The sequence below is a fragment of the Phalacrocorax carbo genome, chromosome 10 (genome assembly GCF_963921805.1).
Source record: "Phalacrocorax carbo chromosome 10, bPhaCar2.1, whole genome shotgun sequence".
Lineage (NCBI taxonomy): Eukaryota > Metazoa > Chordata > Aves > Suliformes > Phalacrocoracidae > Phalacrocorax > Phalacrocorax carbo.
The window spans coordinates 24715464-24743439 of NC_087522.1; the positions used below are offsets into that span (position 1 = coordinate 24715464).

The 27976-nt window shown below is 46.9% G+C and overlaps 2 protein-coding genes across 3 annotated transcripts; both read left to right on the forward strand.

Moving 5' to 3' along the window:
• Positions 1-4576, forward strand: SLC35C1 (solute carrier family 35 member C1). Its single transcript, XM_009507772.2, has 2 exons — positions 1-689; positions 2463-4576. The coding sequence occupies exons 1-2, from the start codon at positions 140-142 to the stop codon at positions 3020-3022; spliced, it is 1110 nt and encodes a 369-aa protein (XP_009506067.2). The 5' UTR covers positions 1-139; the 3' UTR covers positions 3023-4576.
• Positions 2484-27853, forward strand: CRY2 (cryptochrome circadian regulator 2). 2 transcript variants are annotated; one of them, XM_064462543.1, is made up of 12 exons: positions 2484-2519; positions 8092-8200; positions 11707-11849; positions 18976-19160; positions 20489-20577; positions 21623-21763; positions 22260-22571; positions 23622-23773; positions 23925-24127; positions 24603-24692; positions 25217-25358; positions 25810-27853. In XM_064462543.1, the coding sequence occupies exons 1-11, from the start codon at positions 2512-2514 to the stop codon at positions 25354-25356; spliced, it is 1572 nt and encodes a 523-aa protein (XP_064318613.1). In that variant the 5' UTR covers positions 2484-2511; the 3' UTR covers positions 25357-25358; positions 25810-27853. The 2 variants fall into 2 exon arrangements, with proteins under 2 accessions (XP_064318613.1, XP_064318612.1); XM_064462542.1 differs by lacking the exon at positions 2484-2519 and adding an exon at positions 4732-4976.
• Positions 27854-27976: the final 123 nt, after the last annotated feature.

Here is a 27976-nt window from a genome sequence, read left to right on the forward strand (position 1 = left end):
GGCGGCGCGGCCCGGGGAGGCGCCCGCGGGGCGTGAATAAAGGGCGGCGGGGCGGGGAGGGACGAGGCGGCGGCGCTCCGGGAAGCGGCGGTGCTCCGGGGAGCGGGGCCGGCGGCGGGGGAACCGGGCCGCCGCCGCCATGACCAGGGCGCAGCTGACTCGGACGGGGATCCTGCGGATGGCGCTGGGCGGTGATGGCGGCGCCGCCGACCCGCTGCTGCCGGCGGAGGGCGGCGGGGTCCGGCGGGCCCCCTTTCTGCTGCGGGCCTTGCGCATCGCCGTGGTGGTTTGCCTCTACTGGTTCACCTCCATCGCCATGGTCTTCCTCAACAAGTACTTGCTGGACAGCCCCTCGCTGCGTCTCGATGCCCCGGTCTTCGTCACCTTCTTCCAGTGTGCCCTTACGGCCGCCCTCTGCCTTGGCCTCAGCCTGGGGGCCGCCTGCGGGTCCCCCTGCCCCGGCCTGCCAGCCCTCCGCCTCGACCTCAAGGTGTGCCGCAGCGTCCTGCCCCTCTCTGCTGTCTTCATTGGCATGGTCACCTCCAACAACCTCTGCCTCAAGCATGTCGGTGTGGCTTTCTACAACGTGGGGCGCTCCCTCACCACTGTCTTCAATGTGCTGCTCTCCTACCTGCTCCTCAAGCAGACTACCTCCATCTACGCCCTCCTGGCTTGTGGAGTCATCATAGGTGAGGGGGAGTGGGAGGTGGCTGCTCCCACCCCGTGGCTGGCCCTGTAACCTTGGGGAGCCAGAGGTGGGGTGTCTTCCCCTTGCGATATCATCTCCGCCTGCACGGCAGCTCCATGGTGAGGTGGGGTAGCTCAGGGCTTGTGCCTTGCTTCACCTTGGGCAACCTGCTTTGCATGGCTGGAGCACGTAGGTAACCGTTTTAAGAAAGGAAGTTACTCTTACTTGACCCTTTTTCCTAAAGTCTGTCTATTCTCTAATGAAGCTTAACTCGCCTTACCTTGCCTCTGCCCTCCATCCCCAAAGGGCATAAAACAGCAGGTGGCTTTCTCCCTGTTCTCACGTGCTTGTTGATTATTAACTTTGGTAACAATAACAGTATTTATGTCAGCACCATTGGGACCGCACAATGGAACTAGCCAATTCAGACAGGCTGAATGCATGTGATGAAGGGTTAGCCGATCAAGCCAAGCATAAAACACCGCCAGCAGATCTGGTTATGTGGTTATGATGTAGGGCAGGGCATTGACTGGCTTAACAGGAATTGATTAAAGCCTTTCATTCCAAAGGCATTGGTAATGCCAAAGGCTACCTTCCACTCGAACGCCATTTAGATGCCAAGAATGGTAAAAAGTTGACTTTGGTCTGGTTTCAGTTGGATGTGTGTTCACTTTGGTGCTTAGACAAGCAGATGGACTCAGATGAAAATGAGACAAGCAATGGAAGAGGTGAACAGGAACAGAACTACTGTTTTTTCCACCCAAGTGATGCAAGTGATAGCCTTCAGCTAGCCTTGTGTTTGGATATTGCCCAGGGCTATGGCGTCTGCCAGCCTTGCAGGGTTTCTCTTAAGACTTTTTCCCCCTGGGCTCCATCTTCTTTTGCTGTGGGAGCATTGCCTGTACACCTGTAGCAGTGTAGCTGAGCATCCTCTGTGGAGTGGTGCAAAGCCTTTCCTGTCTGTGCGTTGAAGCCATTTGTATTTTACCTTAGTTTAAAGCACATTAACCGCTTTGCAGGCAACTTCCTGTTGGCCTCCAACATGAAGCAGCTAATGGAGAGGCGGTGCAGTGCTTCTTCCGTAGCTCATCTCCCCTTTTATGTTTTGTTTATGAGCTGGATGGGGAGAGGTCTCCCTCTCTGCCCTGGAGACGCAAAGCCTGTAGCTCCTGTTCTAGAGGTGATTAAAGAGTGCATTTTACCCATCAAAGAAGTTTAACGTGTTGAAGATACTGCACTCCGTTTCTGCCTTGTGATCTCTTTTGATCAAGCTTCTTAATATTACATCCATGTGTTTACTATCTTTTATCTTCTTTTCTGGCCTATCTTTCCCTTCCTGTTAACAGTGCAGCAAAGCCTGTGAGGCTTTTTTCTTTAAACCTTGAGGAATATTTCTTGCTACCTGTGTGTCAGTTTGCTGTCTCTTCAAATAAAAAAGTCATATGATCTCCTGAAAATGACCTATACAAAAAGAGTCACTTCAACTTCAGTTCATGGCTCCCTGGAATAATAATTTCTAAACTCATGCTGCCTGCTCAGTGTGGGAATCTATCATCTGAGATTGAATGATAGCACAGTGAAATACCTGCACTCCCAAAATAAATCTTCCCAGAACGCTAGTCATGACACTTTGTGGGTTCACTTAATAGAAAGGGGAAGCCCTGAAGCCTGTCTGTACCTTAGACTGAACAACCACAAGCAGAGATGAATTGCTGATTGTATGTTTTGAGTCTTTCAGCAGTTGGTCAATGATGTCCAATCTGTTTGGTTGCAGGTGGCTTCTGGCTGGGTGTTGACCAGGAAGGAGCAGAGGGCACTCTGTCATGGACAGGTATATTCTTTGGGATATTAGCAAGCCTGTGTGTCTCGCTCAATGCCATCTACACCAAGAAGGTGCTGCCTGTGGTGGATGGTAGCATCTGGCGCCTGACCTTCTACAACAACGTCAATGCTTGTGTCCTGTTCTTCCCGCTCATGATGCTGCTGGGCGAGTTCCGCACCCTCTACCACTTTGACAAGCTGGGAAGCCCCAGTTTTTGGGGTATGATGACCCTGGGGGGAGTGTTTGGCTTTGCCATTGGGTATGTGGCTGGACTTCAGATTAAGTTCACTAGCCCACTCACCCACAATGTGTCTGGGACAGCCAAGGCCTGTGCTCAAACAGTGCTAGCTGTTATCTACTTTGAGGAGACAAAGAGCTTCTTGTGGTGGACGAGTAACTTGATGGTTCTGGGGGGCTCCTTTGCCTACACATGGGTGAAAGGGCTGGAGATGAGAAAGGTGCAAGAGGATCCTAATGTCAAAAGCAGCGAAAGAAACGAGACTGGTGTGTAGGCAGCTCCTGCCCCTCTGTTTCTGTGCCTGGGGAGTTAGCCTTCAGTGCGCCTTTCCTCCTGGGGAGAAGAAGAGCAAGAAGCAGGAAAAATTTCACCTGCAAAGTATATGGGGAACTGTCAGTAACCAGAGCCAAAGACCTGACTGGATTGTGTTTTATCCACTGGATCTCACCCTGTATTGGAGTTGAGGAGAGCATGTGTTATGGAGAGCGATAATTTTTTTTGTCACCGTTTTTTAAAATGGATGTTGATATTGACCTAATGTGAGCAATTTGCATCTCTGTGGGGGTGGGCTCGTAGCAAACAGACTGGGATGGGAGCTTTGTGTAGTTAGGGATCTGGAATTAACTGAATGAACGCAATCTGAAGTTATAAAATCCTGAACCTCCATGTAAGGAAGGGGCAGGTAGCCAGGCTGTTGGGGACAGACTCCAGTAAACTGTTCTGCTGTAAAAGGCTTGGCAACAGCCATTCTTTCTATTGCCCTGTTCAATGCAAAGGATGGAAAATTCCCTCCCTTCTGGTTCTGCTTAAGCCTAAGCAGCAGCAGTGCCTCCAAATCTCCTTTCTGAGTCAGTATCGCATCCTGCTGAGGTCTCTTTTCTATTTTTCTCCACCTGGTTTGGGAAAATAATGCCAAGAAGCAGGAATGAAACTTCTCATTCCCTCTGTGCGGTGTCCTGCGGAGGGAGAGCATGTGCTCTCAAGTGGCCTTTCTCAGGGAGGTGTGAGCTTGGCCTCCGCCTCCCTTGGCGATGAGCAGGAGGGAAGAGTTACTCTGAAGCGCTTGCTTCTGTAGGGTGGAGATCCCAGTTCATGGGGTTCACAGCACGTGTCCTTTTTACCCTCTGCATAGGTAGTTTGCATTTGAAAGTGGGATTCTTGCTAGTTAGGCTTGTTTGGGGGGGACTTATTCCACACCTACTATGCATCTCCTGTGGTGTTTGCAGTTTGTCTTTTGGTTTGTTCCTTTTAAACACTCCACTGTGGCCAGCTCAGTGACTCCTTTACACATACCCCTGAAATCCTAGTTTTGCTTAGCTGCATCAATCCCTTTACCTGAAACTTGCTGCTGAACAGTTAGTTCTGTAGAAATCTCTGCCCCTCCATCTGCTCTCATGCAAATGCCACTTGAGGGTGCTCTACAGCTGTGACTTCTGATTCCAGGGGTCAGGAGCAACACGCTGTAGTGCGCTGTGATGTTGCACCAGCTTTCTAAACCCCTGGCCCCTTTAAAGGGTCGGTTGAAGAGATGCTGGGCGGTTGATGTGATGGCTTTGTACCCTGACCCACCGGTCCTATGTGATGTACCCTGCTCCCATGTGTGATGTCTGGACGCTCCATTTCTGCCTGAAATATGTTCCTATCTAATTTTGGGGGCTCCTGCTCCAGGTTTCACGACCACAGGTACCTTTTCCCCTTTTCAGTGCAGGGTGCCACCTGGCGTCCCTGAATTATTTTTTTTTTTTTTTAAATGGGAACTGACGTTTTTAATGCCGCACTTACTGACTTGTAACGGCCAAATCTGCTGAATAAAGTCGGGAGGTGGCTATCTGGGTCTGATGGGAGGTGGGAGCGGCGGGGGGGGTGGGACGCGGCGGCGCTCCCGCTGCGCCCAGCTCCGGGCGCCGTCGCTGGGGGGCGGTAGAGCGCCTTTGGCTCCGCGCGCCTCCCGCCCCGCCGCGCTGATTGGCTGCCGCCGTGTACGCGGCGGGGCGGAAGCGGGGGCAGTTCGCGGCGGTGATGGCGGCGGCGGCGGGCGCGATGGCGGCGGCCCCGGCCCCGGCCCCGCTTTCGCTTTGCCGCTCGGTGCATTGGTTCCGCCGCGGGTTGCGTCTCCACGACAATCCGGCTCTACAGGAAGCGTTACGTGATGCCGTGTCAGTCCGTTGTATCTATATCCTGGACCCCTGGTTCGCCGCCTCCTCCGCCGTGGGTATCAACCGCTGGCGGTGAGTGCGCTGAGGAGGCGCCGGGGAGCGGGCAGGCCTCGGGACGCGCTCGGTGCGGGCGGGAGCGAGGGGACCGGCGGTGGGGGGGGGCTCTCGGGGCGCCGCAGCCCCCGGAGCGGCACATGCCGTCTCGTCCCGCCCGGTCCCCTCCGTGCAGGAGGGAGGTCGCCTTCCCGGGTTGATCTCGCCACAGTTTTCACAGCGGTGTTGCCCTGTGACCGTGTGGGAGGGAGCCTCCAACTTTATGTAACGTCATTAGACTTTCTCCTTACCAGCTTTCCAAATGAATGAGAGCAGCGACCGCTGGGCGTTTCGCTTTAGGTAACACTCTTTTTTTCCCTGAATTCAGAGACATTCAGCACAAAGAACCCTCAGCTGCATGACCACACCACGCCTTCCCTCTTTCTTCGCCTGCCGAGTGCGCACAGGGATGTGCGCACACCTGCCTTCTTCCCACCTCCCAAATTTTTATGGAAATAAACCTTGGCTGCTGCTAGGAAGGTAGAAATTAACCTATGTGGGCTTTTCCCTGGGTGAGTCATGTCCATGCAGAGAGCGAGACCTTATGTACCCATAGCCGGTAACATTACATAATGCTATTCTGTCAGATCTCAGCTGCCTGAACATTTGGAAACCCCATCCAGGTAGGGATTCTTCTCTGCAAGACTCCCCTGCATACAAGTGAAGCAGGTCTCCTGCCCTCACACTATGCCATCAAGGAGGTTCTGGACAGGACAGCTACTTGGGCAAAAATCCTTTAAGTGCTCTTTGAAATGTCACGTGGCTGTGTGTAAGGTTTGGGAAACTCTTGCTGCAACCTATGGCCTCTGCTGTGCACCATGGCTTCATCATAGAGGAACGGGCTAGTGTGGGTGATTCCTAAGCATTTCTAGAGCCCACATCAGAGGATGGCTTAAACAGCGTAAATGTGCAGAAATTACCCCAGTATCAATGTTCAAGTTACAAAAAAAAAAGTGGATTCTGTTACTGCTTAATATTTTAGGAGCCTGAAGAGATCTTTCCATAGACCAGACTTTCTACAGGCAGCAGCCGACAGAAATGCTTTTCACGTGCTGCTGTTGTTACTAACTGTCCTCATTTGGAAGAACAAATGCAGTGCCCCCAAAAGATTAATTCCTGATCCATTTAATCCTTGTTTGTTTCTGCCAACATTGTGGAGGGAGGGAAGCAGGTAGTGGTTTTATTGATGTTGTAGTCATGGAATATATGAGCAGGTGAAGCTTTTAAAAATAATGTTTTCTTGGCAGTGTGTAGCTGCTGAGAGGAAATGACCTCAAGCTGCATCAGGGGAGGTTTAGATTGGGTATTAGGGAAAATTTCTTTCCTGAAGGAGTGGTCAGGCACTGGAACAGGCTGCCCAGGGAGGTGGTGGTGTCACCATCCCTGGGGGTGTTTAAAACACATGTAGACATGGCACCTGGGGACATGGTTTAGGAGGCACAGTGGTTTTGGGTTGGTGGTTGAACTTGATGATCCTAAAGGTCTTTTCCAACCTTAATGCTTCTATGTGATTCTCTGATACTGCAGATGTCAGAAATTAACACCACTGGCTGTTAGGCAAAAATGTATTAGGAAGTTACGTGTACTTACCGGAGTTCCATTGGTTCCCACTGGGAGCCTTGGCTTTGTTTTGCTGGGTTGGGTTTTTTGGGTTTTTTTTTGTGTACGATTATTTGTATTCAGAGTTCTGTGCTCCAAAAGCAAATGTTTGTGTTTTTACCTAGCTGCCAGAAATTTATTGTGTTGAAAAATTCTTATTGGTTAACTGCACAGCATGGGTGAGCTATATAGGACTAACTCTTGTTTAATTTTTAGAACAGCTTGGAAAGTTGATATTCCTATTTAATAGAGGGGAAGTGGGCTGTGGGTAGGGGAGTGGTTTGTTTAGGTTACGCAGACCTGGGTCCAGGTCTTCTGTATTGTGATGCTTGGCCCTTGTTTCCATGAATCCTGGGTCCCTTTCTCCCTCAGGAAGTGCAGAGGGAGCTTGTTCTATCTCAAAGCTTGCAGTTCACATTATGGGCAGTGCAACTGGGGAGAGAGGAAGTACCCTGTTTGCCAGGCAATTGTAGCTTAGCTTTCCTATTAGCTGTGTGTGATCTTAAGGGAGCTGGTGCATGTCTTGCAGGTCACGCTGCAGGGTGGGCGTGTAGGAATGAGGGAGAGGTAGAGGTTGGTAGACTTGCTTACAAAGGGCTATGAGCTTGCCAGCAGTGCTGTGTGCTGTTGCAGAGTTTAAAGTTTTAAAGCTTGTGTCTTTTTGAGATGAAGTTATGATGTCAATGGGGTGATGTGTGGCTGTGAAAGCAAAGAGGGTACGTTTGATGTTTTATAACATAGTGGGGGATCAGTAAGACACACCATTAAATGCAAAAAGCATGTAAATGCTTTTTTACACTTTTGGGGTGGGAAGAAATAGATAAATGTCTTGGCGTGCTCTAATCTTTATGTTTTTGTGGTGGAAGATAAATTGCAGTTCTGTTTTCAACTATTCTAAGTACAGCTAATTCTTGCCTTGGAAGATCTTGGTGCTCAGTGTCATGCTACTGATGAGCTAGGAATGTACATTTCTCTGCTGTGACATTGCCTGTTTGTATCCAGAACTGTAAAATTTGCACAGTTCTTGTAGTAATTCATTACTTTCCTTGGAGTAGTATGTCGATATCTTTCTATTTCATATGCAAAATCCCTCCTGCCCCTAGACCCATGAAAGAATATACTGTAGTGAATTACATGGTTTATGCTTTTTTCCATGTTGTAATGTGGAGAGAGCCAGCTGGCAGGGGGGTGCTGCCAGCTCTGAGAGAGAACATGGGAAGGGAGTTGCAGGAAGAAAAAAAATCCTGGAAACCTCTTGCATTTGGACGTGCAGAACATGCATATGAATGGCTGGGAGCTGGCTGGTGCTGCAGTCTCATAGCGGTTGGTAGACAGACCAGGGATGAATGTGAATTCTTGTTTTCTGGTTTTCGTCCTAACTTTCAGTTTGATTTGGTGACGCAGGTTTGCTGGAGTTCTGTGGAAATTCCCCTGGTTTGCCTTTTAGCTGTAACTGGACTGACTGACAGTAACTGCTGTTGTTTCTTCTCTGCAGATTTCTGCTCCAATCTCTGGAAGATCTGGACAACAGTTTAAGGAAACTCAACTCTCGCTTGTTTGTTGTGCGAGGGCAGCCAACAGATGTCTTCCCAAGACTCTTTAAAGTAAGAGAATAAAGTAATTTTCTGGACCATAGTGAAGAAAAACTGATGTCTTAGTGCTATCCTTGTTCTCACTCACTAATCTGCTAGTTGTTGGAGATCCCCTCAGCTTCTCTGTAACTATAACTAATTCTTCACTATAACAAACTCTTCTCTTTACAACTAACTTTAACTACTCTCCATAAGGGCCAGCTTGGGAGCCAAATACTCTTGAGCCCAGCCTTGCAAAGCAATGTAGTAGTAGGATGTAACCTAGTACCAGGATGCTTGAGCTTCTCTTTTTGCGTGGTGGTCTTTGCCTTTGTTTCTGTAAGTCAGGTCTCGCAGGTTTGCACTGCAACATGCTGCATCCTCTGTGTTGAGATCTTTTCCCCTACTGGCCATTTTCTTCCAGCAGCTTTTACTTGGGAAGACTTCTATGTCTATACAGCTTTATAGATAACTGAAAAAGCATATTGATCTGTGTGTGAATTGCTAAGAGGTCTTTGTGTTAAAATTTCAAAATTCAAAAGCTTTTATGTTAGCTGACTGCTTTTCTCCTTCTGTTCAAGGCTGCAGTTTAGTCAGCTGAGCAGCAGCTTGGTCCAAGCTTCCTGCTGATGTACCATTGAGGACGGTGGAATATGCATTGACCTAGGTGGTCAATGATGGATTAGTGGGATACATTTCTAAAGTGATATGTCAGTGCTGTAGATTGTGAGAGGATCAGGGCTAGCAAGAGCATCTGCTTGAATACCATGGTTCCTCAAGCAATTGTCATTCTTCTCTGTCCTGCTCTAAGATTGCATTTCCTGTTGTCTTTGCAGCTTTTTGATGGTGTCTTTGCTAGAGTGACAAAGCTAAAGGAAAAAAACATGGTTCACAATAGTCTTATGAGTTGGGTTTGTCACGTGGACTGTACCTTACCTATGTTTGACAGAACTAGTGTCCCCAAAACCTGCTAGAGACCAGCTGCTGAGAAGGAGAGGTAAATGTGAATCTAAACCCTCCTGCTGTAAATGGTTCTGGTGCGTATTTTGTGGAGAAGGGCAGTACTGGGGCGGAGAATCAGACCATGCAGGTCCAAAGGGGCACTGACTTATTTGGCTTCTGCATCTTAACACGTGACACAAACTACGTGCTGCTTATAGCCTTTTCAGAGCCTGGGTTATTTTTATCTTTTTATCTCAAATAAGTTCTGGCTAGTAGTGGTCCATGCCCTCCTTTTTTTAGGTCAAGGTATTCACAAGGTAATTAACACTTTGTTGGAGAAAAATGCCTACTTTTGTCAAAGAACAAAAAGTACTTGGCAGAGTGTGAGGTTTGAGAGATGGTTGTGGAATCAGCCAGACATGCTTTTTGCTGCGGTCTGTTTTGCCTGGGCAGGTGAGTTGATGAATATCTTAGATGTGGTGTTACAGAGCAGAAAAGAATGTGTGGGGGGGTTTATAGTATTATACGGTAAATGTATGGCTTTCACAATAATTCAGGCCTCTCCAGAGCTGCTGCACTGAACAGTGAGTTCAGCTCATGCCTTGCTGTCAGCTGTTGCAGAGAGGAGAGTTATGTCATGTGTGGTAATGCAACACTGAGACCTAACACAATTTCTGCTCTTGCTGCAGGGAGCTGAGCTATGTTGTTGGTAGCAGTCACTGCAAAGGCACTATTATGCATGGATACTGTGAGAAGTGTACTTGTCAGCTCTGTGTTAACCTTTGCAGAGGTTTTGTGTCTCACTGCCTCTGAAATAACATCTGTAATTTTACCTCTTCTATGAAGGAAAAGTATGTCATTTATTCACTGAAGTCTGTTCACAGTCCCTTCAGTGTGGCTATTTTACCCCTACAGTTTTTCCATGCCATAGGCTAGGTAAGAAGAGACCAGTCAGTCATGACTTTTCTTTTGTGTATCTGCAGCGATTTATTGTTATACACTTTACTGTCTTCTGGTTGGTTGTACTATGTAACACATAGAGAGGCGGTCTTCTCAGAACTGTAGGAAATACCTGAATTTGAAGGCTTGTGTACTTCCCTAAAATCTGTTAGCCTTAAATGTTTGGGGGTTTTTTTATTATTCCATTTCTTTCTTTCAAGGCAATAATGTGTGTTTCTTCAAGACCAAAGCCATGTTTTCCTAGCCTTCTAGCTGATACTGTGTTTCTTATAAAAGAAAGAAAAGTTTAAAATGAAGCTGTTGGATCACATTTAATCGCTGGGCAGGGCCTGGAACATGTCTGTTTCACCCCTGTTCTGAGTTATTGATACTGTCATATTCTTATTTTGAAAAAGGAGCGAAGTGCCTCTCTGAGATGTGCATTCAGTGGTACATAACTGTTTTAGTTCTCTGTCCTTCCTAATAATTTTAAGATTGAATCTGAAAGTTTAGGGGGGTTATACAGTTGTTTTCTGCTTCTAAATTCCCTTTCCTGTCTTTGGCATGATTTTGTAATGGTATTTAGAGAACTAATAACATCTGTCTTTTGTGCTTTGTTTCTGGTTTCAAGGCATAAAAGACTGTCCTTGTATATACAGAGGTGACTTAGACTGTCTCGCTTTGAGAATGTGGTCCACAGCTTAGTTGTGTGAGGGGTTTTTTAAGTGCTTCTGTAGATTTCTGTCTGTGTTTGACTAAAATGTTTGCTAAATAAATCTGTGGGCTGCTGCTCTGCTGGATGGATGTCTCAGGAGGGTCACTGTGGAAACCATGAAACCTCTTCTCATATGATTAATTTGCTGATGAAAATAAGGCCATAGTCTTTGAGAGCAAGCTGTGCTCTGGAAAAGCCTGGAAGAGGCTGAGTGCTATTTCATAAGGTCTATTCCATGTAATCTGTGAATGATCTGTTAAAGATGTGAAGATAAAGAATAGGTGCATGGCATGACTACTGTGAAATAACTCCCCAAAAGGAGGACTTTAATTTAAATCTCAATTACAGGATCATACTGTACTGTGCTGACCAGAAAGGTTTGCTTAGTTGCCATCCTTTGTCCTGCATTCCCCACTACCCTGGTTTTTGCACTTTGGGTTGGACATTGGTCCTCTATTATGTGATGGCCTTAAAGAGACATTGGAAAAAACTTAGAGTGTATTGGTTTCACTTATTGATAGTCTCCACATAAAAGTATGAGATTTTGAGCAGAACTTGTATTGAAAGAGTTCTCTGAAATGCTTTCTCTGCAAATGCTGGAACAGGATGGTAGGTTACTTTTGGACATCATGTGCAACAAAAAAAAAGATGATGTTAGGCTTGGGGACTGAGCTGTAATGTAAGAGCATTAATGAAGAACTCGGACCTCTTATGTGTTTTAAACCTGACCTATAGGAAATTGCATAGCAGGTGTGATGTTTGCTAGAGCTGATAAAATTGTTGATTCTTTGGTTATCTTGAGTCCAGACTGCCCCTTAGACAGGAACCCTCTCTAAGCTTCCAGGACTTAACACTGGCCAGGAATTCTGACATCCTTGTTCGTAACTGTGTTGGTTAGAGAGAGTCTTCTGTTTGACAGTTGTGTGTATTGTGTTTTTTGCAGGAATGGGGAGTCACTCGTCTCACCTTTGAATACGACTCAGAGCCATTTGGTAAGGAGAGAGATGCAGCTATCATCAAACTAGCCAAGGAGGCTGGTGTGGATGTGGTGATAGAGAACTCCCACACCCTCTATGACCTGGACAGGTACGGGGAGAGCAAGGGCAGAAGGTGCTGCCTGGGCTAGGCTGGGATTGTCGTGTCTGGGAAGACTTTGGTCTCCTCCATTACGCTGATCACCATACGTTGATCGCTGTCATCCTATGTGAGCCTGGAAGGCGTCAGCAGGATTACTCTGCGTGTTCGCACTTTCGATAAGAGCACGTCAAAGTGCTGACAGTGACCTGAACGTACAGAAAGGTGTTGCCTCAAGCTTATTAAACTGTACTTGACAGTCATTTAAGTTGCTCAGCTGTGTCCTATTGATTGCTCTCCTTGAGCATGTCCTCACTGCGTGGGCTGCTTTTTTTGCGTCGTTGTAATAAAGATAGCTGAGCTGTTGTCTCAAACAGGTTATGAAGGCAGGGCTTTTGACTGACGGATGAGCCAGGACAGCTGGAAGAAGTAGAACAAGGTAGATTGGGGCAAATTTACTGTATTGTAAAACCTGAATGCCTTGTCTTTGTTGTGTGTTTGCTATGGGGGAGCCTTGCCTTTATGTTGAGTTTTATCTATTTACTTGTCTGTATAACCTCTGTATAATTATGACCTCCTTAAACAGTGGAGACAGTCTTTCAGCTAAGACTCTACAGTATGCTTGGTTTCAACCATGTTTCGGTACTATTCTTACAGGTTGCTTGCTTTTTTTTTCCTTTGGATGACTTGCACCAGTAATGATGAATGAATGTAGACTTCCTCCTATAAATCTTTAGCATCCATAATTTCCTATGGGAAGGAGCTCTGCACTAGCACATGCTGTGTGGGAATGTTTGTCTTCAGAGTGACGGGGTTTCTTCTTGAACCTGTCTTGTTAGTAGACACTGCTTTCTAGTTTTTGCATTAGAAGAGACCATGAATGCATTTTACATCCTCACCCCTTCAATGTCGGGGCCCCTCACATCCTTCCTCATGTCATCTTTGTCTTTTCCAAGGTGGAGAGTCCTTCTTTACTTAAGTTTTCTGGTGGAATCTGTTCCATATCTCTTCTAAGCTTTGTCACCTCTCTTTATACTTCTGGGTGTTTCTAGAGATGGAGAACAGTAGTGAAAACTGTAGCTAGTGTTCAAAATGTAGGAGCAAGTTCGATTTATATAGTGCTGTAATGTCTCCTGTCTTCTAATAGTTGCTAGCATTCTTTTTGCTTTTTCTAAGTGCTGCTAAACACTCAACTGATGTCTCAGGGCTTCCTTCCAGAGAGGTCATAGCAGTTTGAGAGGCTGCTACTATTTAAGTTTAAGATTGCATAGCCATGCATGTGGAGAAACAACATAACCAACACCGCATTTTGTCTGATATTTTTGTCAGCTGCTCATGTGGTGTATAGGGCAATTTCTTAATTGCCTTTCATTTTTAGGTATCCCAGATAGCTTCTTGTATCATGCTGTTTTTTGTCCCTTTGCAGATAATTCATGAATAATGTTGAGCAGCACAAGCCCTAGCTCAGCTCTGCATAGGATTTCTCTTCCTCTTGGAAAAATGGATTCTGACCCTATCCTGTATTTCAGAATTTTCTGTCTGCAGGGACATTACCCTTTATCCCAATTTATCTTGTTTTCTTTCAAAATTTTCAGCCAGATGGCTTCTGAAAATCCAAGTCGGGTATATTAACTGAGTCTCCCTTGCCCCAGGCTCAAATGTCACTAATAGATTTTGAGGCACAACTTCCCTTTACCAAAGCCAAATTAACCCTCCAACATATTGCATATTCCCATGCATTCACTGATTCTATCAGTATTTTCTACCCATCTGCCTAATACACATATCTGACTTTCTATTCTGTTATTTCTCTGATGCCCTTGAAATGCTTTTTAAATCTGGAGTCATACTTACTTCATAACCTCATAGTATTCAGACAGTTTTAAGGCAAGTGTTACATGCAGTATCTATTAGTTTGGTACTTTATAAATTCTGGGTGGACACTTGCTGGTCCTGGTAAGCTGTTGCTGTTCAAGCATATCTTTGTTTTGTGGCGTTTCTTCCTGACTTCCCAGTCTGTGATGTCTCCTGATACATTTCTTTAAAGAGATTCAGAGTGGCAGCCTCCCTGAATACCTCTGTGGTATGTGCAAAACTAAATGCATGGGGTTTTGCTGTGGTGTTAGTCTCTAGGGTTTTTTGATGACTTGATCACCTCTTGGCCCTGTAAATATCCTGGAGTGTCTATAAAGGGATTTATGTATTTATTACTATTTATGTTTTTTTAAAAAAAAGCTTTCTCAAACTTTCATTTGGATTGGGAGGTGCTGAGAGGCTGCTTTTGTGGCTTTTAATTTAATCTACCAGTTTGGTTTTTTCTGTCTTTTTCGGCCTTCATTTTTCTGAAGGATTTTGCCTTCTGTTATCTTTGATAATGCTATTCTTCCATTGTTTTGACTTCTGTGATCTTTCTGAAATCTTTTTTGAAGGTTTGTGCATTTGTTGAATATTTTTTCCCCAACTTCATCTTCAAATCATCTGTCTTGCCTGTCGGTGTTTTACGTCTCAGCTTGTTCTTTTTGCTCAGCACATTTCCTTATTTTCATGTGTTTCTCTTCTTGAAATAAAAGCCGTTATGGTGGTGTTGCTCCTGGAAGGAAGTTAAATTGATGTATGCCAAAGTCATGGTTAGAGCAGGCAAGTGATAACTAACATTTTCAGCTATACCTTAGTGCTGCCTAAGACCAAACCATGCATAGCCTTTCCTTGTGGGTTTCTGATTAATTGTTCCGTGGAGCAGTCATTTGTGGCAACTAGAAAATTATTTTTTGGCAGGCGGCAGGATGTGACAGCTACCCGGCCTGTGTGGAGGCAGTTAAAGTCTCCAGTTACTCTGACATTTCCTGGTTCTTGGCATCTCTGAGATTTGTCAGCAGGTGGTAATACAGTTCTAATATTGCATTTCTCCTGGAAGCTTCTCTGAGTGTGTCGCCCTCCAGTTGTGTTAACCAGTCTTTTAGCTCATGGTATGTGTTGTCCCTCTGCTCAGCCTACTGTTTTTCCTGCATAATTAGTAACCTTGGTGGTAGCATCCTACTTCAGATCTTTCTTTAATCAAGCTTCCAACAAGATTGTCAGGCCTGGTTTTCAACGATTTAGACTAATCTTTCACTTCCACATAAATGATTCCAGCAGTCCTTCTCTTGTCCCCTGCAGCGTATTCCTGGTACCACCACTACCAGCTCCTTTCAAACACTTACAAAGAGCCTGTTCAGTTAACTTGTGAATTGGACCAGTTCTGCCCAGTAGGAAGATTACAATATGCTCCTTGTTGGCACTGCCAGCATAGCTGTGTGATTATCAGAGCATCTTTCCTCTTCCCCAAAACAAGGAGAGGGCTGTAGAAAATCAGCATCAGTGCTGGAAAAGCTAGGAATTCCCAGTCAAGATTAGTGATGTTCAGATTGTAAAAGTCAGACAGAAAAAATAATCTCTTGGGTATCAGCTTAGCCTGCTCAAAACCTTTACTTGACAATTATTCTGTCTGACAACTTCCAGCTGACAGGTTGTTTTGTCCCTTCTCTGGACCTGCCTGTTTTCTCCTCCTTAGGATCTAAATCCTCTGTAGTCTGCTTGCTGACAGTCAGCATTGTGGTTTCCATAATCCCAGGCAGGCCTGGGTTGTTCAGGGGGAGCAGTTTAGGTCAGAAAAGAGCACTGTGAGCTTGTATGTTTGTAGCATGCATCAGGTGCAGCTTTGCCTCAAATATTCTAGCCTAAGGCTGAAATTATAGTTAAATGTGCTTTATTAAGAGCATGTACTAACTTAAAAGAACCAAGCACTGGGGAAGCGTGCATACCTTGGTGGCTCTGCAATGCCAAAAAAGCGGTTTTATTTCCATCTAAGAAGGTTAAATCAAACTTCTGCCAGCCAGATCTTGTTATCCTTGTCATGGTGCTCTGGTGTCAGGTGTTTCCCCCTGCGCTGATACTTAGCCTGTCATCAAGTCACTTCTTGCTCTTTCATATGCTCATGTGTGTGATTCTGCAGAAGTTGAATTGTTCATCCTTTGTCCAGCATCTGCTGAGTTGGAATATCTGTTTGTTTTCTTTCCATCTCCTCTTTGGATCTGTAGACATAGCCCTCATCTTATGTACGTGTAGCCCTACATGAGCTCTCTGGAGGGAGGATTTAGATCAGAGCAATTGCATAAGCTGGCGAGGCTAACTAAATAGCCTGTGTCACTTAGTAGTGCGTTGTTAAGCAGCCTGCTTGCTGAGTGCTGGCAGCCAGCTCTTCCTCACGCGAGGAAGCAGGGGAGAGCACATTCAGTCCCTTGCCAGAACTGGGTCCTGTCATTTGCAAGTGAGCTGAGGTCTCGTGTTTTTGAGGCAAGCAGCTTTCCCTAGCCCAGTAGCCATCCTGCTGGGACACTGTTGTGGAAATGTGAGTCAGAAGCTGACACCTGTGGGGGTGTGCATTTAAAATCTGCAAACGCTCTGCTGTCACAGGTGACTGACTGTAGAATACCTTATAACCCTACCAGCACCAGAACTGTTTGGCCAGGTTTTGGTTACCTGCTTTCTTGAGGTCAAGTGTGACTGTGACCGACAGTCAGAAAGACCCTCATAACTTCTGGCACCCAGGTACTACTGTCAGGTAGCACTGGGCAGTAGTCTGGTAGGGCAGCCATTTTTATGTATGCTCACTAACACCAGAAAGGTTAGGTTTTGTATGATGAATACACTGATTCTGCTCTTCTCTGTTCCAGTTCAAGAAAACTAAAAGAAAAACGCTACATGTAGTCTGAGAGTTGTGCTGAGGGGGACGGATGAAAAGGGAGTATTAAATCATGGGGAGGGTCCTCCTTTTTTCTGTCATCAGGGAAGGTCCTGTGAGATTGTACTGCCTGGGTTAGAAGGACAATAGGAAGAAGGAGGGGACTCCTGCTTGGGGAGCTTCCTGGACAAATCTATGTACAGAAGGCTGAACAGCACTACAGTACCCAGTACGTATTGTATAATATCCAATATTGTACAATACCCCATATTTGATACTTCTTTTCATGGCAGTATTGTGGAAGGTTCAAATTTTGTTGCATAATGCCAGTGTCAGGTGCTGTGAAATGTGCAAATTGTCCTAGTCCTGCCTCTTAAAGATTTGTGTCCCAGATCTAATAACTGTCTGTTTAGGAGCCAAGGAGCTGTACTAGGTAACTTCACTCGTATTCACATTCTTGAGGATGTCAAATACAGACACTGGCATCCACCTGCAAGTCACAACAATTTACTCCGAGTAGCTGTCCGTTCACAAAAGCTTTATCTGTGGATCTCGGACATGGTATAATAGTGTGGATCTCAGACTGAGCTGCAGCCTCAGCAGATCTGTGGGAGAGGACTGAAAAAAGAGGCAGTGTTGAACAAGGGGCTTCCCTGCCCCCAACCCAAGCACCTCAGGGCAAACACTATGCAGCTTTGTCACATTTTTGCTTCCAAGCACTGAACTTACTCTGGAAATGAGAAAGCCTCTCTAGAGTGCTGTAACTGGAAATGCCTCGCTTCTCCTCCAGCGGCAATGCGCATTTTTCTGGGGGTTTCTGTGAACTGATGGGCTTGTTTGGGGACCCCAGTGCTCAGAGCAAGCTGCAGAGAAGACTGTGGTGGGTAGTAGTCATGAGAGTTTACGATCTCTTACTATCTCTAGGGTGGTACACAGAGACAGCCAGCTGAAAAGTGCATGTGTGAAAGGAGAGGAGATGCTCTCAGGTACGAAGGTATGGGGCAGACCAGGTTGCCTGTGAGGCTCCCCTCAGTACACTTTCTTGGAGGGGTGGCAGAGTGCTGTAATCATGCCGTGATCATGTTTATAGCCTTGCACTAAAAGTGTACAGTGCTTTGCACTCTGTGCACATCCTGGTTGCCTGCCCTCCCTCCCCTATCCTGTTCATCAGTGTCTTTTTCTTCCAACATTTATAACTTATAGGTAGAAAGCAGGAAGGAAACTGCAGGAGGCTTCATTTTTAACATTTACAGCTGCGCTGCCTGCTTTGAAGGTTCCCCTTCTTCCCTCAGTCAGCAGTGCATAGGAGGCCCGGGCTCCTGGTCTCTCTTGGCCCAGATGAAGGTGGCTCAGTGGGCGGTAGGGCACGGGGCTGACTTCCCATGTTGCCGCTGCTCAGCAGCGCAGGGAAGCTGGGTCACTGCGGAGCACACGTGAGGAAGGGCTCAGGGCTGGGGAAGGCCCTGGGCTGGCATGTCGCTCCTCCTCGCTACACGTGCGGCTTCAGGGGGAAGGGAAGGGAAGGCACATGGCGTTGCCCGAAGTGCTCGGCTTTAAGCCCAGCCCCTTGCATAAGCTGTTGACTGTAATGGGTGGGGAAAGCTGCTCTGCTGCAGCTCCTGTGTGAGCTGTGGCATTGGCTGCCTCAACCTTATGTAATGCCGGCGATCCTTGTGCTGCCTGCTTTGCTGTTAACTCCTTCTCCCTGCAGGATAGGGGGTTAAAAATGGCATCTTTCACCCTGGGGAAGCTTACCTGGCCTGAGGAGCTTCTCAAAGCTCTCTGTCCCAGGAAGAATACGACTGCATGGCTGTAACAGGCTGTGGATCTTAGTGAAGTAGGGGAATAGGGTACCATGGCTGTCTTTTCTGTAGCATGATCTGACAGAGGTGAATATCATGAGACACATCTACTCATGACTTTATGGCATGGGAGAGGATGGTGATTTCTCTAATCACAGGGAGAGAGGAATGATGCAAACTGGAATTTTTCTCATCTGAGATACGTGGAGGAGGGGCCACCGACAGGCTGGGACTTTTTGTGTCAGCTGGGGAGGGAGTAAGGTCAGAATCGGGTTAGGATATCACAAGGTGTCAGGGGAATAGATGCAGGTCTGGGATTTGCCATCTTGGGGACACAGAAAGGCAGTAATCAGATTGAGATTTTGTACAGGGGTCTGATGAAGAACTCTGGCAGAGAGATGTGCTGCTAAACCTGATTCAGCTGGAGTTGTTTGGGTTGTTTTTGCCATAGGGATGAATTAGTATGTGGGGGTTTGTTTTCTGGTGTGTTTTGGTGTTCTGCTCGTTTTTAATATCCCTTTGAGGGATGCATCAAGTGGAAGGTAGGTCTATAATTTCCTTGTGTCTTCTGTGGTAGCGAGACTCTGTTGTTTCACCTTGCATATTTTGTTTCCAGAATAATTGAGCTGAATGGCCACAAGCCACCCCTCACCTACAAGCGCTTCCAGGCCATCATTAGCCGTATGGAGCTCCCAAAGAAGCCGGTGAGCACTGTAATGAGCCAGCAGATGGAGACATGTAGAGTGGATATCCAGGAAAACCATGACGACGTGTATGGGGTCCCATCCCTGGAAGAGCTGGGTATGTGTCTAGAGTGAAGACATGGGTTAACTGCCAGCCGAAACAGGATCTAGTGAAAGTGTTTCTGATGGCTGGCATGTGCTGAGGCCAACCCCAGTGTTCTTGTCTGACCTGAGCTGTAGAAGCAGCCTAATGTTTTCAGCGAGTGCTGGACCTCATGAAAATAGACTGCTGTCCCTTGCACTACTGCCAATGCACAGCATCCCCTTTAGCATTGCTCTGAAACACTCTGCATCTGTCCTTATATTGTCTGCTATGGTGAGCTTGTAACCACTGTATCAGCGTCTCATGTCCTTGCCAGTTGCTTTTCTCCTGCTGCCGTCTCTGACACGTTGTGTAACAGACCTGAAGAGGTAAACTGTGTACCAGGCTTAGACCATTTCATTCAGTTATTGCTAAGCAGCATGAATCTGGGAGCTTAGCAAGACAAAGATATTACAGGAACTTCTTTCACTCATCCTGCTATGCCTAATGGTGCTGTATTTTTCATGGAGAAGGAGGATGAATAGAGAGCTTAGGTGTGACGAATGCAAGGCCTACATCAGGGAAGTGAATCTAAATGCAAGGGAAGGAAGGATTAATGCAGAATACTGTCTGCGTGTTTGTGACTGGAGGCTCTGTACCCACTTGAGAGGCATATCACCTGGTACCTTAAGGCACAGTTTCAGCAATGATGTAAAAGTGGAGGGCTTCATGACAGCAGCATCCTAAGGGTTGCAGTCCTGGGTAGATCTGCTTCCTTTATTGTTTGGTCTGCGTGAGACTGCCTGCAACCTTACTCTGCTCTGCTTGCTGCCAGGGGAGGCTCTTCTGTCAGCCCAGAGCAGTGCAGGGCAACTGCTTTATTACTTCCCTGTTTGCGTCAGTTCTTCAGCACTAACCCAGTGCCTTCCCCAGTGCCTGCTTTTAGCAGAACAGGAGGAGCCTCGCAAGGAGCAGCCAGGCTCTCTAGTGAGCTGCTGGTATCCATGGCAAGGTATTTTGTAAGGCAGAGCTGTGGACCAAATGTTCCTTTGCCAGCTACTCTGGCCGTTGGAGCAGAGCCCTGTGGGTAGTGCTGATACACAAGAGACTGCTGGCATATGAGCAATGGGAAAAGTCCCCAGAAGGCTGCCTGAAGCATTGCAGGGAGAGGCCCTTGTAGTGCAGCGTCATGAGCAGGCTCTCCCCATGTTCCACAGGATTTGCCTGCTGTAGAAGGAGTAGAGCAGCAAGTAAGCCATGTTAGGCAGCTGCAGTATGTAGTGTCTTGCTGCTATTAACGCTTAATGTCATCTGTACCTTTTGTCTAGGCGTGGCTTCAAATCTTACAGAGTTCTTTCCTTCAGGCTTTCCTACAGATGGTCTTGTCCCTGCAGTTTGGCAAGGAGGGGAGACGGAAGCCTTGGCACGGCTGGACAAACATTTGGAAAGAAAGGTAGCCCCTGTTAATGATTTCCTGCAGTCTCCAAGCAAAAAATGTTGAGCATTGGCCATTGCTCTCTTTCCTGCTCTTCCTAGCAGCAATCACAGCATTCACCTCTGGAAGGGGTATTTGCTATTGTTGGAGTACCCCTGTGATCTTGTGTTATGTGTGGATTAGGGAGCTCCTGGGCTTCCTCGGACCCAAAGAAGTAGAGCTGTATATTAATTATGCTGCTCTTTGAAGCACATAGGATTTTTTGTCCTTGTTTCTACTCCCTTAGAGGAGTGCAAGCTTGGAAACTGTCGCGTAAGTTGCTCAGTCCTTCCTGCACGCTACACACTGTCTCGTTTTGTCTTTAGCTGAGGTACTGGTGCTAGTACATGCTGATAAAAGAATGCCTTCCCCTCTTACATCAGCCTGTTAATGTGTTGTCCCACTGGCAGGCATTCCTTGAGCTCCTTCCTGAAATACTCAGATTTTTTCTGTGGGGCATGTGGTGTTCTTATAGTGCACAAGGCAAACAATGTTAGCATAATGAAAGATGACCCAGTTGCCGTGGCATGACTCAATTGTAACCAGTTTGTATCTTTTTAATGCTGGGTGGCTTGGTGGCTGTTGTAGAGATGAAAGTGTAAGTTCTTGGGCTGAAGGGGGAATAAACTGTCAACAAAATACTCCACAAAAAGGTCTGAATTTCCCCAATTTTCTTGTTTAGCGTGTGAAATGAGATAGACGTACCTGGACATAAACAGTTGCGTTAGCTTGTGTTCCTAGGAGCTCTCAGGGTTATTAGCTCCAGCATGCAAAGCAAATTCAGTCCCTTTCTTGGCCAAAATAGCTAACTGGTTTAAATCCTGGCACAAAGGTTTTGCATTTCTTGAATGGGATGTGGGAGTTGGGATTGCCCACTTGAGATCATTCCCAGCGGTAGTTGGAGGTGAATAGAAGGGACTCTTCTGTCAGACAGAGTGGCCTCACCATGTGCACAGAGGCCTGTGCTTAGCAGCATCCCACAAATTTGGGGTGGTTTTGGCTCATTTCTCCTGACTGTGTCTAGGCATGGGTTGCAAATTACGAAAGACCAAGGATGAATGCCAATTCCTTGCTGGCCAGCCCTACAGGACTCAGTCCCTACCTGCGTTTTGGCTGCTTGTCCTGCCGCTTGTTTTACTATCGTCTCTGGGAGCTGTATAAGAAGGTAAGACAAAAGGTTCTTCTAGAGAGCAGGCTGATTTGGGGCATAGTGTGATGCTGGTTCCCAGACAGTGTGCCAGAACAGCTGCAGAAGTTACTGTTGCCTCACTTGTGTTTGACTGATGGGCTAAGGTTGTTGCTACTACAGGAGAGGCTCTTGGGTGAGGAAGAGTGATTCTCCTGCATATAGCTGAGCAAACCTTAAATCTGCCTGTACTCCATTCTTCAACCTGGACTCCTGTGTCATGAGCCATGTAAAGCTTTTTTGCTGTTAGTCTGGGGTGGTTGAAGTCCCTTGTCAGTGTACTGAGTGAGCTAAAAGCAGCATTAACTTTACTACCTGGGGTTTCTAGTGAAGGGTGATCTGGAACTGAGCTCCTTTATGGCAGTTGTCAGTAACTGACTTGGGAATTGTGTATAAATGTATGGGTGGCTTACAGCTCAGCTGAATGAAGCAGGTCCTCCCCTGCTTGTGAATACACGTCTTTTTTCCTTCACAGGTAAAGCGGAACAGCACGCCCCCCCCCTCTCTCTATGGACAGCTTCTGTGGCGGGAATTTTTCTACACAGCAGCCACGAACAACCCAAAGTTTGATCGTATGGAGGGGAATCCCATCTGCATCCAAATCCCCTGGGACAGGAATCCTGAAGCCTTGGCAAAGTGGGCAGAGGGCAAGACGGGCTTCCCCTGGATCGATGCAATCATGACCCAACTGAGACAGGAAGGGTGGATTCACCATCTGGCCAGGCACGCGGTGGCCTGCTTCCTGACCAGGGGTGACCTCTGGATCAGCTGGGAGTCAGGAGTCAGGGTGAGTCTGACATTTCCAGAGGCTTGCAGGAGCCCATAAGGAAAACAGTATCCCTGGCACTCACTGCAAGGATGAGCACACAGGTATGGCTTTTGCTTCGCATGTAAAAGTTGCATGGAAGAAAGGATTTGCTAGTGGGCTCTTGGCCTGCCAGCGGCCTGACTTCTTTCTGCCTTCTACCATGAGGCTCTGACAGTATCAAGAGTCTCCAGTAACCATAACTAAATGTTAGTGGGACCCACTGGTAAATACAGACTGGGGGTTTGGGGGCTTTTTAAATTTTTTGTAAAAGTTCTCTCAGTCCGTCTGTTTTCTTTGCAAGTTCAATGTCGCTTTATAACTGGACCTTTTTCCTTATTGTATAATCCATCACCATGCTGGTCAGGGAGCACTCTGTGACTGTGAAATCTGAGTCTAGAGTCTCTCGAGGAAAGAGGTAAAAGACCCTCCTCTTGGGCCATCTGAAGGGACAGAGCTTGAACCTATCCAGTGTAAATATCACCCCACTCAAAAAGCGGAGGCAGGGGCATCTTGTCACAAAGCTGAGTGCATCATAGGGTCAAGTGCTAAAAGCACAGCATCTGCACGGGTATGAGCGAGTTACTGCTGAAACCTGTCCACCTCTCAGTGGCAGTGTGCTCTGGGACCTTCAGAGGGGTTCTTCCTTCTTGCTTTCATGCTTGTTCTGTACAGCATCTGCCTTGCTTCCCATGGTTGGTGCTTTGCACTTGTTACGCCTCCTGGGTTAGGATCAATACCCAAGGCTTGCTGCAACACTAGGTAGTGACTTAGTCTGTAGCTTCATGAGAGATAAGGCAGCACTTTATCAGCATGAGCAGACAGTGCCTCCCTATGTGAAAGCATCAGGAAACGAGATATATTGACCAGCCAACTAGCTTCAGTCAGCTGATCACCTCTTTGCTGCTGCTCTGGTTACTAGGAGTTGTTCTCACAGCTCAGTGCCTGCTATTTGAAATAGCACCTTGGGTCCTGATGCCACATAGTCCTGCCTGGGGAAGCCCTCACTGCCCTTTCCTCCAATTGCTGCAGGTATTTGATGAACTGTTGCTGGATGCAGATTTCAGCGTAAATGCAGGCAGCTGGATGTGGCTTTCATGCAGTGCGTTCTTCCAGCAGTTCTTCCACTGTTACTGCCCTGTAGGCTTTGGACGTCGCACAGACCCCAGTGGTGACTACGTTAAGTAAGTGGTGTGACTGGAGATTCTCTCTTGCTTGATCTGTGAGCCGAAGTCGTTCAGTAGCCGACAGGCGCGTGGCGCTTTCTGCGCGTTGTGAATGCTGCGTTGCTGTACTCGTAAGTGGTGTTTGCGCATCTTTTTACTTGTTTTGCAGGAGGTATCTGCCCAAACTAAAGGGCTTCCCCTCACGATACATCTACGAACCATGGAATGCCCCAGAGTCAGTGCAGAAGGCAGCCAAGTGTATCATCGGGGTGGACTACCCCAAACCCATGGTGAACCATGCGGAGACCAGCCGACTGAACATCGAACGCATGAAGCAGATCTACCAGCAGCTGTCACGCTACAGGGGACTCTGTAAGTACCAACAATCGCAAAAGATTGTGTCTTTAACAGGAGATAAAATGGTGGGAGGAGTGGTCGTGGTTTAAAATAGATAGGACTTGTCTCTCTGGCCAGTCCTTGCAAGACGAAGCAGTCCCTGCCAAAGCTGCTGAATCAGTTTCCAGGGGAAGCACCATGGAGCTCTTGGACAGCTGAGAGTGGAGTTTGATTAGTCTTGAGAGCTGGTGGTGGCACGGCAACATCCGTATGCCACTAATGGTCCAGTTTCACTTTGGGGAGAAAACCTAAGCAGAGCATCCTAAATAAATATGCTGCTAGATCACAGCATCTGTCTGTGGCCTGTGCTGGGTGAGCACAGCTCTGAACTCATCCTGCTTTGGGGTATGGATGTGCTGGTTGGTGATCAGTAAGGTTTTTCCATGTGAAAGGCTTCTCCCTGCCCAGGTGGTTTTTGTTTCTTAACTACGGTCCTCTTGCCTTTCTCTAGGTTTACTGGCATCAGTCCCTTCATGTGTAGAAGATCTCAGCAGCCCAGTCACAGACTCAGCTTCAGGGCAGGGCTGCAGCACCAGTACAGGTAAGTTGGGGCTATTTGTGTGCTTCCGAGATAGTTTCATATTGGCTTCAAGGCTACAGGCAGGAGAGAGAGAGATCCTTTTTTAACAAGAGGAAGGTGTGTAGCTAGGACAACATAGATCACATTCACCTTCCTTTAGGCTTTTTTCAGAAGTCCCCAGTAAGCCTTCATTCCTAAAAGGGCTGAGGAATGGGAGTTCATGAAAGTGAATCTTTTATGGCTTGTATGGGATCATATGCAGCCACTTAAGAAAGAAGCACAGATCATTGTAGAGCTAACCAGGTATAGTTAAGCTGTCCTCCATCAAAAGAGGATACTTCCATGCTTGTTCTGGGGAACTTAATTATTCTGCTTTTAACAAAGTTTTTTTCAAAGGTTTTCAAGGAGGCTGTGGGAACACCTCTTTGTGCTTGTGCACTGCATGTTCTTCTTTCTCCCAGCTCTGTAGTGGGTTAGGCTAGGGTGCAGTTACGAGGAGATCTAGAGGCATGGGAAAGGTCACAGTGACTATTCTTCCTCTACAGCAATAAGGCTGTCACAAGCAGACCAGGCTTCTCCAAAGCGCAAACATGAGGGAGCAGAAGAGCTGTGCACTGAAGAACTGTACAAACGAGCCAAAGTGACATGTCTACCCACTCCAGAGATACCTGGCAAGAGTTTATGATTGTGAGTAGTCCCTAGTGTGATCTGGCCAAAACTACCTTGTTCTGGCAGCTAGCAAGGCTCAATCTTTTACTCCCTGCATTTTAATGAACAAAATGGACTTGCTTGTGGAGGGAGGTGACTGTAATGCCATAGCCCTGTAATTTGGCAGCGGTCTGCTCTCTGGTTGTTTTGCTTTTGCTTGACAAGCTGTTAACTCGGTTGTCCAGCAGAGAGCAGTACCCTGCTACTAAAGAATCAGAGCACAATTGTTCCATAGGTTTGCTTTAGTGAGGCTGCTTCTCCTTCCACAAAGCGGGTTTGCCCATGTGGTGAGGGCATGGGCTAGAGGAAGGAAGCAAGCAGGTCCAGTCATCTGCCTGAAATGCTCCAGATCCCAGGAGGGAGGAGCTGGTGCCAACTTTTCAGTAAGAGGGGGAGGTCAAGGCGAATTCTCTTTTGCTTTCTCCTACAGCCATCGACGAGCACCTTGCAAATGAAGAGTCAGAGTGCTGAAGAGGTGACCAGAGGAAGAGGGACTGCTGCCACAGAGGGGCTGGAATTTGCGATCTGCAACAGAAAATCTGGGGTCTCGTCTAAATGTGTCATTCCAATAGCTGCCACAAAAGAGCACTGCATTACTTATGCTTGGGAATATTTGGCTTTCTGGTCTCCAAAGAGCCCAATATGTCTATTCTCAGCCATGCCCAAAATCTGCACACATTTAAGGGCGCAAGAGCCTTCTGTCAACTTCTTCAGTCCCAGGTGTATGTTTCTTCTCTGACAATGGCTCAGTGCATGTGACTTGATGGAAAAATGTAGGAAGCAGCATCTGTGCATCTCAGAAATAGTGAACTTCCTTTCTCATCATTAGTACTAGGTAGTGAGATGCACTGATTGCTTCAAATTATAGTAGGAGTTGAGAAGGAAGCTGCTACAGTGTCAAAAATAGAGTATCCATCCTACGAGGGAACAGGAAAATCTCAGTATTTCTTTCGTTAGCCTAGACTGACGCAGATGTAAATTATTTCTGAGGAAATTAAGGTGGTACTCATGTGGGATGGAAACAAAATGAAGGATGACTGTAGCACAAGAACAAAGAGATACAAACTATCTCTACACTTGAAAGGCACTTAAAACTTGCCCTGCAGAAGAATCTCGCTGCTGCCAGGTGAGCTATAGTGCTGTTGGCTGGAACAGGCAGCTTCAGAGCAGCTTGACTTCTGGTGGTGGTGGTGGACTCTAAGAGAAGGAGAAATTCTTCAGAGAGTAAGATCATGCCTTGGTTATGAGTAAAGCAGTCTCCCAGAAGCTTGCTGGTCCAAATGGTAAGGGAGCTACATGCTACACCTGGGCCCTGCACTCTACAGCATTTAGTTTCCTGAGTGAGAGTTTTCTCAAATGGAGTGACGGGTGTCTGGCGTGTAGCCTGTGGAGTGCCTCATGCTGATAGGGGATGTATTACACATCAGCTCCTCTCTAGTAAGTGAGCTGTACTCGGGCTCAGTCCGGTGTCCGTTCTGTGTGGATGTTTGCTCTTTCCTGTATTGGCATCTGTGTTTTGAGTTTCCACAGTATACTCCTGTACCTCGTACCCTGCACACTGCTCCTTCTTGCCATTTGCATTCACGCTGGTGCTTCATAGACTAGCAGGACAATTGTGCAGCTTTCCTGGCTCTTAACTGTACGCTCCTTGGCCTGCTCCTGTTACATGTCATTTCAACACGGTGCTGGCAGAGCGCCTCTGCTTGCCTTCCCACCTCAGAGGGCAAGGGAGGGTGGTGCTGCAGAAGAGCCTTTCTTTTGGCAGTTTTCAAGAGGGATTAGATCAAGTAGCTAATCCTGTGCAACGGGCTGCTGTTGGCACTGTTTTCATTTGCTGTCCAAAACCTTTCATCCCCACCTGGCACAGATAGTGTGGGGCTGTATGTGAGCTTATGCAACTAACAGCTTGGGGGAGCACAGGAGTTGTCTCCCACTCCGACTGGGATACTTTGATTCTGTTTTGGAGCCCACGTTGGAACCCAGGGTAATGGGGCTACAAATAGTGACTGACTCAAATGTATCAGGGAAACCTGGAGTGGTTAAATTGGGTCTGTGAGCTAATTTATTGAATAGCCGAATAACCTTTTCCTTCCCGGGCATCGACCCTAGATACCTTTTTTTTCCAAGGGACCGTATTGGGCAGACCAACCAAGTAAACAAAAGAGTCAGTGTTCTTGCCCTTACTTTCTTCTAAACGATTATTCATAGAGCCTGCCTGGTGGATAACCCAGTAATCAACAGGTTTTGTCTCCTTCAGTCTTACCCAGACCTTACTCCCATTGTCTTGAGGGTAGAAGGGTATAAAGAAAGAGACCCTCTCCCCCATCTTCTGCTGTAGAGAGAAGAAAGGGGAAAGACATGCACTTTGTACACTTAGATTACAGAAATTGTGATTTCTGTCATTTGGAGAGTTTCCTGTTTAGGCAATGGTCTGTAAATACAACTTTTTTTTTTAATAAATGTCTTTAACCCTCTCTCTGCTGTCATCCAAATTATTTTGTTTGGTAAGTGCCATTTTTGGGGCTCAATCGTGGGGCAAGGAGCCAAAGGGAGGAGAGGCAAAAATCTCCTAAGTAATCTCTTAGAAGACTTTGTGG

What these genes read in the sequence shown, in the direction of transcription:
- SLC35C1 (XM_009507772.2), top strand. Translation starts at nt 140, where the DNA reads ATGACCAGGGCGCAGCTGACTCGGACGGGGATCCTGCGGATGGCGCTG. An exon ending in GGCTTGTGGAGTCATCATAG is followed by an intron (nt 690 to 2,462) that starts GTGAGGGGGAGT and finishes GTTTGGTTGCAG; the next exon opens with GTGGCTTCTGGCTGGGTGTT.
- CRY2 (XM_064462542.1), top strand. Translation starts at nt 4,768, where the DNA reads ATGGCGGCGGCGGCGGGCGCGATGGCGGCGGCCCCGGCCCCGGCCCCG. An exon ending in ACAAACATTTGGAAAGAAAG is followed by an intron (nt 20,578 to 21,622) that starts GTAGCCCCTGTT and finishes GACTGTGTCTAG; the next exon opens with GCATGGGTTGCAAATTACGA. An exon ending in GTCACGCTACAGGGGACTCT is followed by an intron (nt 24,128 to 24,602) that starts GTAAGTACCAAC and finishes GCCTTTCTCTAG; the next exon opens with GTTTACTGGCATCAGTCCCT.